Source organism: Cyprinodon variegatus, unplaced genomic scaffold (assembly GCF_000732505.1).
Source record: "Cyprinodon variegatus isolate N-32 unplaced genomic scaffold, C_variegatus-1.0 Scaffold151, whole genome shotgun sequence".
NCBI lineage: Eukaryota > Metazoa > Chordata > Actinopteri > Cyprinodontiformes > Cyprinodontidae > Cyprinodon > Cyprinodon variegatus.
This window is the reverse complement of record NW_015150604.1, coordinates 355,050-368,183: the sequence shown is the minus strand read 5'-3', so window position 1 is coordinate 368,183 and position 13,134 is coordinate 355,050. Positions and strand designations below refer to the sequence as shown.

General features: G+C 37.3%; 1 protein-coding gene across 10 annotated transcripts in view; it reads right to left on the bottom strand.

The window, feature by feature from the left end:
- The window catches only part of col25a1 (collagen, type XXV, alpha 1), a 226,343-nt gene that overhangs the window by 46,527 nt on the left and 166,682 nt on the right, over positions 1-13,134 (bottom strand). For 9 of the 10 annotated variants that reach the window (XM_015377305.1, XM_015377306.1, XM_015377303.1 and 6 more), the window contains 4 exons: positions 9,763-9,789; positions 6,047-6,091; positions 2,200-2,244; positions 1,706-1,732 (listed from right to left, as the gene is read on the bottom strand). In XM_015377305.1, coding sequence (XP_015232791.1) covers positions 1,706-1,732; positions 2,200-2,244; positions 6,047-6,091; positions 9,763-9,789 — 144 coding nt within the window. The remainder of the gene's footprint in view (positions 1-1,705; positions 1,733-2,199; positions 2,245-6,046; positions 6,092-9,762; positions 9,790-13,134) is intronic. The other variant, XM_015377312.1, reaches the window with a different exon arrangement.

Here is a 13,134-nt window from a genome sequence, read left to right as displayed (position 1 = left end):
ACAATGTTAGCACCGTTGCTTTTTTGAATGTCTGAGAAGAAATGAAAAAAAACCAGAAAAGGCTATCTAAAGGTGTATCTATTTAACTTGTATATACTTATATAAAAACGTGTTAAAATGATTTTAAAACTGCCTGATATTTCTTGTACAATATGTAATCGGAATGCAGAACCTTGAGATCCTGAACAACAGAATCAGTGCATTAACGTTAGTTATAACATTGTGCATTTTGTCTACCAGTTAATTGGTTTAGTCAAAGCCGAAAAACAACAGTTTATAATGACCTACTAGGCTCCTCTGAAAAATGTCAACCTCTATATTTGGCGTAGGTTATAGCTCTGTCTGGCAGTGAACTGGTCATTTCACTTTTCATAAATCCACTGGTGTTGTCTAAGACTACAAATCATGCAATGACTTTGGAGGTCTGTGGGTATGATATCAAAGCTTGTTTCCTTCTGTAAATTATTGAGGGATAACCTAAAGAAAAAAGGCTTACTGTGGCAGTTTGTCTCTTTGACATGTGTGTTTTTCCATCAAGAAATCTATATGTTGGAAGGTAAAATAACTATGGAGAATGAAGTCAGTACCATAACAATTTAGTTTCCTGAATTTACTTGCTGGCTTTTGAGCAGGAGAACAAAGCCAAAGACTACAATTTTTAATGACAATCCTGGCTTTAGTTCTGAGAGACAATTCTCAGCTTGGAGGGTCGGACCATGTAAGAGGTCTGACAGCTCTGGAAATTAACTAAAATTACATTCTGCTGAACAAATAAATTAATTTCAAAACCTTCACTCAAAGAAAGTTTTTTTTTTGTTTTTTTTTTTACTTTTGTTTTCAGAGAAAACAGCTATTAGGAGTGACTGGTCAGACACAAAGCAGAGAGGCAAATGAAGTTACATTGAAGGACACAAAGCCTGTTTACACTGGGTTGTTAAAAGGCGTGGAAACTCCCGGTATGAAGTAAAACATTTAAGAGCGGCATATTGTGTGTGGTGAGGCCTGGATGCCGGTTTTATACGATCTTAAACTGAAACATTGGAAACCAATCTACCTTCTCAGACCATTGATTTATGCTTATGACTTTTTGAATTGACGCGATCCTGCATCATTAGAATCTGCCGGGTGCAGTTTCTGTAACTGCACATTGAGCTGTTATTTGCATCCAGCTAATTCTCCACAGGACACCCGTGATGAGGGAGCAGCGGTTGCTATGAGAGTGTTTCCACAAAGCCTCATTATTACAGTGAAGCAGGTATGTTGGCGGAGGAGAATAAGTTAGATTCGACTCAAAACAAGAGCCCAAAGACCAATTTTGTGGTTGATAAAGCACAATGAATCATAAGTTCCTTCCTGATCACTGTTGACTTGGTTGATATTTACACCTCCCACTCCAACAGGACCAAGTTAGTGCACCATTAGAATCAAGGAATGGAGGAAAATAAAGCAGGTTTTCCTCTAGGAGGACATTTTTGGAACCTGTAAGGACCATCGCCCAGACCCGGAGAAATTGGGCGCAGTTTTATGACTCATTTAATTACTGGTTAACTGATGGCCAGGTCTTTGATGGGAGTCACCTTTGAAAATACAAGCTGGAGTTGTGAGGCACAATAGCAGGGCTGCAGTGATTTCCCCACAAAGGTTATTCTAACACATGGTGGGATACTTAGAAGGATGTGTGGGGAGATTTGAGTTATTACTTTACCTTTTCACCCTGATCTCCCTTTTCACCCTGTTGGAAGAGAAAGGGGAGAATTAGACACAGGACAGGTCACAGGGTTGGGGTTGCTGGTTGGCGTGCGGGCGGGGGTGGGAGTAGAGGGGTTGGTGGACAACTTTAGATTTTGATTGGATAAAATCCAAGTTGGATAAAGAAAAAAAAAAGGATTTTGTTCCCAAAGTCACACCTATGGTTGTCAGATTTTCCCTTCATAAAATTATTTTCAGTATCATTTGTGAAACTTTGTAAACTGTAGTTCCAAAGATTTAAAACATAATAACCTTGCAATATTTACAACTAAAAACAGCCCATAATTATATCTTCTAGCTTAACAATAATAAAAAAAGACAATAATGGCAGGACAAGAACACGAGCCACAAATGTTGGACATAAAGGATGACAGGGTAAAATAATGTTTCAAGCAGAAATAAAAAGGTGACTACAAGAATGAGAGCACACAGAGAAAGTGTGCACCAGACCTTGGCGCCTGGGATTCCGTCCCGTCCTGGGATGCCAACATCTCCCTATTGACAGCACGACACACAGTAACTGTATTCAGTGTGTGTTTATGAAGATTTGAACTGTAATTTAGGGCCTGGAGAATAAACAATGGCTCATTTACAGTGCAATGTCTTTTTTTCCCAATAAATACAATGAAAATACACTCTGAAGACATAATAGAGTGCTTTGTATTGTGCCCAGAAAGAATTTATGCCCTGTAAGCAAAGGGAGGCACTAAAAACACAGATGAAAGAAGAAAAGACTCAAAATACAATCGGTAATTTAATAAATAAACTAATACTTGCATTTAAACAAACACTGTAAGGATCTTAGATGCTGATGCAAGTATTTAGGTCAATATTTTTGAAATATTTGCAAATTTACCTTTGCAGGAAAAAAAAATCATAACTTGCTTATAGAAATGCAACATGTTTCCTAGCTGAAGGTAATAGCTGGGGTACAGAAACTGAAATTGTGTTTTGATGGCTATACCTATGACATGAACCTTAATCCATTTATTTAATCTTAAAGTGAGGCAAATATATATACATACATACATACATACATACATGACCTAAACCACATCCCTATACACATGGCACACACAAAACAGTCCCTAATATCTTTCTTTGCAGAGTAACTTTGCAACTTTCTCCTTGCAGAAGTGACAGCTTATGCTTTAATTTTTCTATGTTTGCAGCTTTTCTTCAGGGTTCTCTTTGCAACTCCCTTTTATCATACTAATCCTCATCACCTTGGCAACCCTTTCCTTATAGTCATGTAATTCTATTTGATCATCTTGAGTAATTTGAAGAATGCTTTTTCACTGCAGATATGCGTCATGGAATTGGTGAACTTTCCAGGCTTTGTGCATGTGCACTTTCCCATAACCACATATGTGCAAATGAATACAGTCTATGTATGTATGCATAGGATGGAGGGAAATCATTTAAAAAACAGCATCTCTTTATTTGTAAAATAATTTTAATCTTTCATCCCTCTGTCTAGCAATCAGATGTCGGGCCCAGCAGCTAGTGTCGGCTTGTTTATAGTAAAACAATCATACAGATTTTCTGATGTGCATATGGTACCGAGAGGAAGAAAGCAAGACAGTCTTAGGTCATCAGTTCATGCTTTGACAATGTAAAAAAGTTTTCTTATTATGCCAGTTATTTGTATGTCCTTCAAATTTCTCCTGAAAACTGGAATTTCTGGAATATTGGACAAAGCTAACTACTTGCTTAGCCGTCACTGTTTTAGTTGTTAAAGATTAGTTAAAGAGAACAGCCAAGTCTATTTGATTCTGTTGGTGTAAAGCTATAATTTCTCTGCCCTTAAAGCGGACCGACCTCAATACATCTGTTGCCAAAAGAAATTAACCTCATGACCTTTGCTAACCTACCACATCATAACCTTTTCTAGAGTAGGAGTTACCCCTAAAGACAGGCAGGCAGCTCTAACCAGATGAAGCCACTTAATGTGGCTAAAATGGAAATTACAAGGGTTCAATGTTTTGATTAAAACGGCAGTCAGTAAGTAGCACAGAATTTGTCAAACTGCGAAAAAATATATATAAATGTACCGGTAAGTTATTTCATTTCATCCCCATAAATAATGTTCGTTGATGTTATTCCAATGTTTCTCATCTTTGTTTTCATTTCCAACCCAATGCCTTGATTTAATGAAGCCTTGTGGTAATGATCAGCGTGTATGATCCATGTGTGGACCCCCCCTTCGCTCCTTTACTATAACAGTGGTGATGATACTTCATGAGCACTGGGACTCTGCATCATTCATCAGACCACATATGGGAGTCATTCACATAATGATGATCCTGTTCCTCCATGACTATGACAGAGTCTGATTAAAAACTAACGTTGATAAGGTTTACCTTAGCCACCTACCCCCCACTGCCCAGTGTGTGCATCGCTGTCAGATCAGTATGATGTCTGACAGTCAACCTGCCACTGCAGAGGGATCAGGCTTTCACTGCCTCCAAGTTCAACTTTCTGCATGAACGAGACTTACATACCATAACAGACTGTTTTATAGATGGATTGCACAGCTCTGGGGTTCTATTTCATGGCTGCTGGCAAACCCAACTCATTTCACAAGTGTGGAATTAAGCCTGTTTCCAGAGTTTGTATAGCTTTCACACTGAAATGAAGCTTCTATACTCTGGTTCCTATTATAGCCAAACAAACCTCTTATTTATCGACCAATATGTGTACTTGAGAAGAAAAAGATGGCTCCCCTAACATCAACTCATCACTAATTCACTTAAACCACTGTTTATTTTTGATATTTTTTTTTTATCAAAATTTTTATCACCTGCACTGTCTCTACTTTACTTGAGAGTAAATTGCAGAACTTAGCTCAGCCAGGCAACAGATCCACAAGCTTCCAAAACCAAACCCCCTTAAGGCTTAGGGTTAGGACTAGGATGCAAAAATGGTTTGAAAATGTAAAAATGCATGTGCGACCTCTTCTAATATAAAGAGAGCTTAATGTGGCTTTTGCTATGGTTATTTTCTGTTAAGATTACTCTTAATACATCAGCATTTTTATGTAGTACTTAGTTTGGTACAGAAAAAAAGGAAAAGCAAGCATGCTGAAAGAGCTGTGTTTCTATATAATTTAAACAAAAGTGTAAACCCTGCAAACATGCAAATTAGCCTTTGTGACCTAGTGTGAGGTGTATTTATTAATCTTATTGCTAGGGATACACATTTAGAGACTGATTTGAAACATTACAGAGGAGGAGGGGAAAGTGTAATGGAAGCAAAGGTCATAATATCAACTGATCATAAAAAAGAAAAACAAATCTATTGGACTAATACAGTCTTATCCTATCAGGTGAGATGTAATATCTAAGAAGATTCAAAAGGCAAAATAAATGAAGCACATCTTGCTAAATGCACAGCTCTGTCACATTTATGGGGTATGAGCATTGTTACAATAACTCACCATTACTTATGTACATGACCTACTAACTTAAATTTTGGGCTGAGCTTTCAGAGGACTGCACACAATCAAGGAGTGTCCCCAGGTAGCTGATCGTTTCATCCAATTAAGCTTTATTATTGAATTGTAACCGTCTACCAAGTCATTTCCAATCACTTTTATAAACTTTATTGCAGTGCAACACATATTTATTTGAAAATGATAAGGCCCCTGATAAACTAATCAATATATTTGTCCATAATATAAAGCAATGATATAATATCAGTTAGATGAGATAACATCAAAATTCAAGCAAGGTCTTGTGAATGACTAAAGATTCTCAAAATAAATTCCAAAACACTGGAACCCCTTATTTTGCATTGCATACAATTTCATCTGAGACATATTTCTTGTGGTTACAATTTAAAGTTTAATAGAAATCATTTATATTTGACTGCTATCTTAGAAAATAGTGGGCATGAACAAATCGGAATACCATGAACCAGGGTTTAAAACAAATTCAAGTAAAACCTTTTTCTGTATTTTCATTTGGACAGGGAGCCCTATATGCAGCATGAAATATCTATGTTGGAAACTCTCTGTAAGTGTGGACATCTGCGTAGGTTGTGACCCTTGTCAAAATTTTTCTTGACATGTTCATAAAAATCTAGCTGTCTGAAATTGGCTGAAGATCAAAGTGAACTACAATATCAGAAACATAGAAATATTTCACTAGAAGTGAGTAAATGTTCTGTACATTTTCTAAACCACACAAATATCAGGCATATAAGCAATAGTGTAATACAAGCAGAAAGAAAAAAACAAAAAAAAAACTAAATAGCAAAATCATTTAGAGTAGTTTCTTTAAATGGCAGTGCTCACCTTCAGTCCATTAATTCCTGGGATACCAGGAGGTCCAAGAGAACCCTGGAAAATAGTAATAAAGGTTTATTGATTTATTTAGACAGATTTTCATTAACATCTTTATAACAAACAGATAAAAACATTCTATAAAATCATCCATTGGAAAAAAGGGGTTTAGATATCAAGACACTCAATAATGCAACATTGAAAATCTAAAAATAACATTTGCCTGTACTCAGGCATTGTATATTGAGTTCTTCATTCCCAGATGGATGTTTTTTGCGAATCCATAGCTACTTTATTGCAAGTTTCATTTGGACATGTTTAAGGCTAAAAAAGTCCATCTCAGTTTCCCATTATTTGGCCTTCTATATACTAAAAGCATGTGTATGCTACAATATCATTCAAAGGAACACTAGAGCTCAGTCTAAGGCTGTGCCTGAATGTCCTCTCTAATCACTATGACGGGCACTATATAGTGGTTACGCTATATTAAATGACTGTCTAAACGTCTAGTGAATGAAAAAAATAGAGGACTCGAAATTTCCTACGATGCACCTTGAAAAGTAGTTATCGTTCATGGCCACTAGACGAGCAGATACATCCCGGAATGCTTTGCGAGGAGAGCTCTCCTCACAAACCAATTCGGGGATTTGTTGTCACAGCGGCCTGCTGTCACCTACAGCTGTCACTACCTGACAGTGGTGACAAATAACAAAAATGGCGAAGGCGTCATGCAGGGAGGCAGGGAGTGAAAAGTAGTGATTATCTGTCTGAACGGTATGTTAACTTATTTCACTATAAAGTCCACAATATAGAGTGCGCTCTCCAAAATGTCTGAGGGATCTAGGGTCTATATATTTTCTACAATGAACTGTGTTCCCAAGAAAATATTGTAATAGGAACACAACTCAATAAATAGATAGAATCCTTTATTTATCCCAAGCTGGGAAATTGCAGAAAATCTGTCAGTTGAGAGGCATGCATGTTGACCCGTACCCAAACTAATATATTTTCTGGAATTTCTGCAGCTTTCTGGTATGAGCACTCGAGAAGAATTTTTCAGACAATACATGACTCATATCAGAAAGGTGTTGAAATTAGTAGTATCCTGAAGCTATCTAGCAAGAAAGCTGCAAACTAAACCAAACTCATTATCATGCAGATATACTTAATAAATAAAAAAGATGAAACATACAGATCCCTTCACTCCTACACTAAAACTTTAAATATTATATAAAGCTGCTAAGTCAGACTTCCGATTTTATTGTAATTTAGGTGCTGCTGCTTGATGTTAAAAGGGAGCTCTCAAATCAATAATGCCTCTGAAAAATGAATAAACTCAAACAGCTTTGTCAGGAGGAATCCTCCAAAATTCCTTTCCCTGACTGAGTGAATCTCATCAGCGGTAACAGGAAACGTCTGAGGGAGTTTCCAATAAATTCAAATATGTTTTCCAGCCCGCTGTCTGTTAGAGTGATTACTCAATTTGTTTTAATAAAGACATGAAAAGCACAATGTTTGTGGGTTATTAGCTTTGTTAGATCAATCTTGTCTGTATTTCTGGCTGTGAGGAAAGTCAGTACATCTGGGCTTTTACTTACTACAGAGTTATTCGTGTCTTTATGAAGTTCCTATCCCATCTTACGGTTTTTTATGTCAGCAGTTTTGTGATAAAAATGCCTTATTGTTATTCTAGTCGTAGATTTTGGAGAACAGGAACAATAAAAAGGAGTCTTTGAATATTTTCACTTTCTCCCACCCCCCTTTAAAAGTACTGAGTAAACATGACTCATGTCGGGTGTTTTATCATTTAATGGCAACCAAACAGCCACCGAGGTGCTGAAACTTGATCGGGGTCTCCATGTGGCCCCTTTGCCAAACAGCAGAAGATCTAATTGAACAGCCTCCGGGCCTGGATTATGAGTCATTAACGCGGCGGTGGATCATCTTTGACCCCTTCACGTACACACCCCCAACTCTTCGACAGATGACGGCGCAGACAGGAAATGTCTGATTGGGTTACACTGAACAAACACTGGCAGCTACCTGATGGTTGGCTACAGCCTCCATCTGTTTCCCACATCAGTCTGTATCGCAGCACTTAACTCCAGGTTCCCTGTTCTCCATCTCTCATTCGTCTCTTTTGCCCCTTTCTCAATGTGTTTACTTGACCTGACTGTGGCTCTTCTGTACCTAATCTCCATGTAAATATTCTAAACAGCCAAGACAGTTAGGTTGAATCAAACAAAAATATCCTTAAATCAAAAACATTATTTTAAAGTCGGAGGACAGTACCTTCTGGTTTATGTCAGAATTCACATCTCTTGGTTGACGTTTTGTAAGGCACATTTTCTGTGCTTTTGCAAAAGGTTTATACCCCTTGCTCTATCTGAACGTGTTGAATAGTAAAGCCACAGTCATGAATTTACTTAACTTGGATTATACTGGGATCAATTCCTCTTCAATCTGACACCCCTCAAAAATATATGGTGTAACCAACTGCTTTCAGACACAGTCATTTACCTGTTAAGTAAATAGACTCCACCTGTATGTAATCTAATATCAGTATAAAACCAGCTGTACCTTAAAGACCTCATAGATTTGTTGGAGAACTTTAGCGAATAAACAGCATCAGGAAGAGGGATACAGCAGACAGGTCATGGATACAATTTTGTTGAAATCATGATTAAGTCATAAAACATATCATGGGTTCTAAAATCTTAGAAAACACCTGTGCAACCTATCATCTGGAAAAGGAAAGAGTATTGGTCAACATCAAACCTACCAACACATGGTTTTCCACGTAATCTGGTAAGTTGGGAAAGTAGACCATTAATTAGAGACGCCAGGAGGCCAATTCTCGGGAGACTGCTGGGATTCAAAGCCCAGGTGGGAGAGTCTGTCGACAACTGTTTGTCATGCTCTTCATGACTTTAAAGGAGGAGTTGCAATAAAAAAGAAGTTGTTGAAAGAAACCTGGGAGAAGTTTTATTTGGAATCTGCCTTGAGCCATGCACTGGGTGGATTGAATGTTTAAAAAGCAGGTGGTCTGGTCAGGTGCATTGAGTTAAAAAGTAAGATTTATTTAATGTGATGGGAACATCATACTTCAGAGATGATAGGAAAATTGATAGAACTAACCGATTGAATACTTTGAGTATGGTATGGTACTTAGTATTGAATACGTAGTAGGGCAGCATCCCCACATATACAGCCAGAGCTACTGTACGATGGAAGGGTTTATTACAAAGCATATTCATATATCAATTTACTTGAGCCATTTAAAGTGCATGATTAAATCCAACTGAGAAGATGCTCTTGTTTCTATTTTAATGAGCTTGAATGTTTTAAGGGATTGTCAAAGTATGTAGTCTTTAGATGTGCACTGCTTGCAGCTGTATTTGTAGAAACAAAAAAGGTACAGAATCAGTTGCACTGAATACGAATGCCTACATTATAAATATGTATCTATGCTTATTTTCAAAAATGTATCTGCAAGAAAATACATATTTCCTCAAATTCCAAGTAATGCAAAACTTTATTGTCATTTATCACTTTCCAATAAACACTTTTGTGGTTGCAACTAGAGAATACCTGAAGATTTCAAGGGATATAACTTCTTTTGGCAAGACACCAAAAAGGCACCTTGGCGATAATTTTAATATAAGTAGGAAAGTTAAACCTTTTTTACATGATCTAAAGAACAGGCAAGTTGATTTTGTGTAACTTACCTTTGGCCCTTGAGGCCCCTCAAGTCCCTGTGAAAGATAAGAGAGACAGACAGAGATTGAGTGGAAGAAAAATACAGTACAGAAAAAAAAACAGTCCTGGTCAGATGAAATAATGCATTGCTCCCAGCCAGCAGTGAGACTGGCAAACTCATGGGAGGATTTCATGCAATAAGCATACGCCCTTCTGGCAAAGCTGAATCACAATCAGCCCCTTGTTTCATTTCTCAAGGATTGACTGAAAATTGTCTCACCCTGAGTCTGTCTTGTCATGGAACTGCACCCTAAATATGAATTCCTAATGAGACCATGGACTAAAACCCTTAGGGTTTTATCTTTTATGACAATCTCTGTCTTTGTTCATTTTAGAAACAACAAAAGTGTGCCTCGTCTTGGCCATGCAAGGCTCCAAGTGCAGAGTCCAAGAAAAGGGAAAAGTTCAGTACCTAAATGGGCCAATATTTGGAAAGCTTTACAGAGATAATCTGTCAGAAAGTGCAAAAAAGGCGCCATGTTTCTGAGATGTAAATCAGTCATGAATGTGTTTGGAATAGTGCCGTTCATCGCTGTTAAAAGGAAGCCATGTTAGATCGTCAGCTTTTTCCTAAGTTTGTGGACAAAATGTTGTAAAAAGAAGACTGATGTCTTGGCGTATCAAAGCAGTTCATTAACACCTTTTAGTTCTGGCTGCTATGACTCTCCTTATCAGCCAGCTTTATGTTGCTTTGGGCTTGAGACAACATGCCATTTGGCACTTCCCTTGCAGCTCAGTTAAGGCCAGACGGACCCTTCGCCCTACAAGACCTCAACGGCAGCAATGTTTCAGCTCGTGTTTGCATTGATGCAGTATAAATGTCAAAAAGATATGGTCCCTTATTGAGTTTAAAACTCTGCTGGGCCTGTGTTACGAGAAAAAGTTCCCAGTGAGGTAATATTAAAGTTGAAAAGTTTGTCTGTCAGAGCAAACGTCTGTGCAAATCAAGCATGGTTTGGTTGGCGCCAAGTTATGACTTAATAATGATTGGCTTTCTGGGAAGGAGCTGCTTGTTGGATCACTTCTTGTTAAGTTTTTGTTGATGAAGCAAAGCGTTCATCACATAGCTCAAGGTATCCCATTTTCCTATTTACATTTTCCCCAACATTCTCCCTTTAAGGTCTTGTTAGCAGCAAGTTCTCACACACAAAAGCAAGACCCGCTCAGTTGCAGCTCTTTTATTGTGCATTCCATCTCCACTAATAACAAAAACCTCAGTAAAGGACTTTCATTACTCTATCTAGCCAAGAGAAGAAAAGGTTTTCCTCCTGCATGCTTTTAAATACCTTTGTTTGCTAACTTCAGTAGGGTAAACATGTTTATGACCCAATAGGTATGTGAGAGCATGTACCACTTGCCCAAGTGCTAATTAACTTGGCTACATCTGAGACCACTCAATAGTTAGTAGAAGGAGAGGGGATTTTTCAGAGTCAAGTGCCCTCAAGGAAGTCCGGATCCTTCTCAAATCAAAGTGGGGCTGAACATTGCTTGGTCTTTAGAGTAGTCTTAATGAAACTTTGAATGAAAGAATTCACCACTATAATTTATATGCAGGATTTTACACTTTAAGATGTACAACAAGATGCTTATTGTAGTCGAGCATGGAAGCACACTTACAAATGCTGAATGTTTTGTACCTCCATTCATGGCTTTTGAATTGGCCAATAATGTGGCAGTGACTTGGTCATTTCCCACACTTTTTTCCGGCAGCACTTAAATCCTATGCTTGTGAAAAACTGCAGAGTGAGCAGCTCTTGCTCCACAATAAAACATAAACAAGTTTGGGCTCATCAAAGCTGAATGTAAAACATACTGAAGTTGGGCTTATTATGTTTCTGAAATGTACCTCAGCTTTACAAACACAAGCCACTTTGTTAGGTAATTTCGTAGTACTTTGTACTAAGTTGGACCTGTTTCTGCCTCCAGAGCGACCTCAAATATTCGTGGATTAGATTAAATGAGGAGCATAAAACGTTTTTGAAAAATTTTGATCAACTGTGAACTCAGCCTCTCACAGCTGTAACAGGTTTCCCTGTTAACAATATTCTATTCAAGCTGCAGAGCAACTGGATCTAGATCCAGTGACTGTTAGTGCAGTGAATTAACTGTAAAGTTTAAGAGACAAGTTTGAGATGATTTGATGCTGCTTAGGGTATCGATTGAAAGATAGGTACAATATGGTCTACACAAAAAGCAATACAATTACACCACCAAAAACAAATGAGGTAGCTTGAAAAAGGCAAGCGGCATGCTTTCATGTTTTCCTGCAAAATTCTGACCTTAAAGTTGCAATTGAATCTATACTTCTATACTTTCCCTCTTTCGTTTCCAGAATACTGCAAAAATTAGAAAAATCTTTTCCAGGGGTGATGCTAAAAAACAGGTTAATGTGTTTATTACTTCAAGGCTGGACTATTGTTAATATTTACTATCAAGAAGTCCAAAAAATGTAGTCAGAAGCATTCTGTTCATCCAAAATGCAGCCACAGTTCTGATGAAAATTAAAAGGATATATCATTTTTTTTTTTTATCTTAGCTTCCCTTCATTGGCCTCCTGTTAAATCCAGAATATAATTTAAAATCCTCATTCTCACATTTAAACCCCTAAATAACCAAGCTCTAGACCTGTAGGTTTACTATTGATTCATAGAATTTATAAAAGTAAAATGGAAAGAAGATCTTTTAGTTATAAATCTGTTTTCTTGTAGGGGTAATCTTAAAACCTTTATTTTTGATAAAGCGTTTAGTTAGAGTGGCTCAGGTTATCCTGAGCTATCTCTGTAGCTATGTAGTTATGCTGCTATAGGCTTAGACTGCTGGAGGACATAGGGGTCACTTTACATCATTCTGCTTGATTTTATCTCTATTTTCCCAATCTGCAGTATTATTTATTTCAACCCCTAACTTTATGTTCTCTCTGCTTTTTCTCATCATGGTAGCTTGCAATGTATTGCTATGTTTTCTTGCAACCTCATTAAAAGTAAAAATCTATTAAAATTCTTTCTTTAAGCATTTTGTCCATCCTTATAAATGAATAATTTTTGAAAAATGTTTATTCAACATGTTAACTTTAGACCAAGTTGTAGTCATCAAGTAAATTTCAGACTAGAAAATTTTCACAAAAAAAGACTTAGACGGCTCATGTCTTTAAGTTTTTCACTTAGGTTTTGTGTCTGTGGGTGTGTTACGGTTAAAGTTGATATTAAGATATAGCACATGTATTGCATTGCATTGCTGTAAATCACCTGTACATAAAGTTCAGTTTGTTTAAGGCTTCTGCTAATAAGGACTGCTGGGGTAAGTAAAGTATACAAATACATTCAAAGTAACAGCTACTGTTA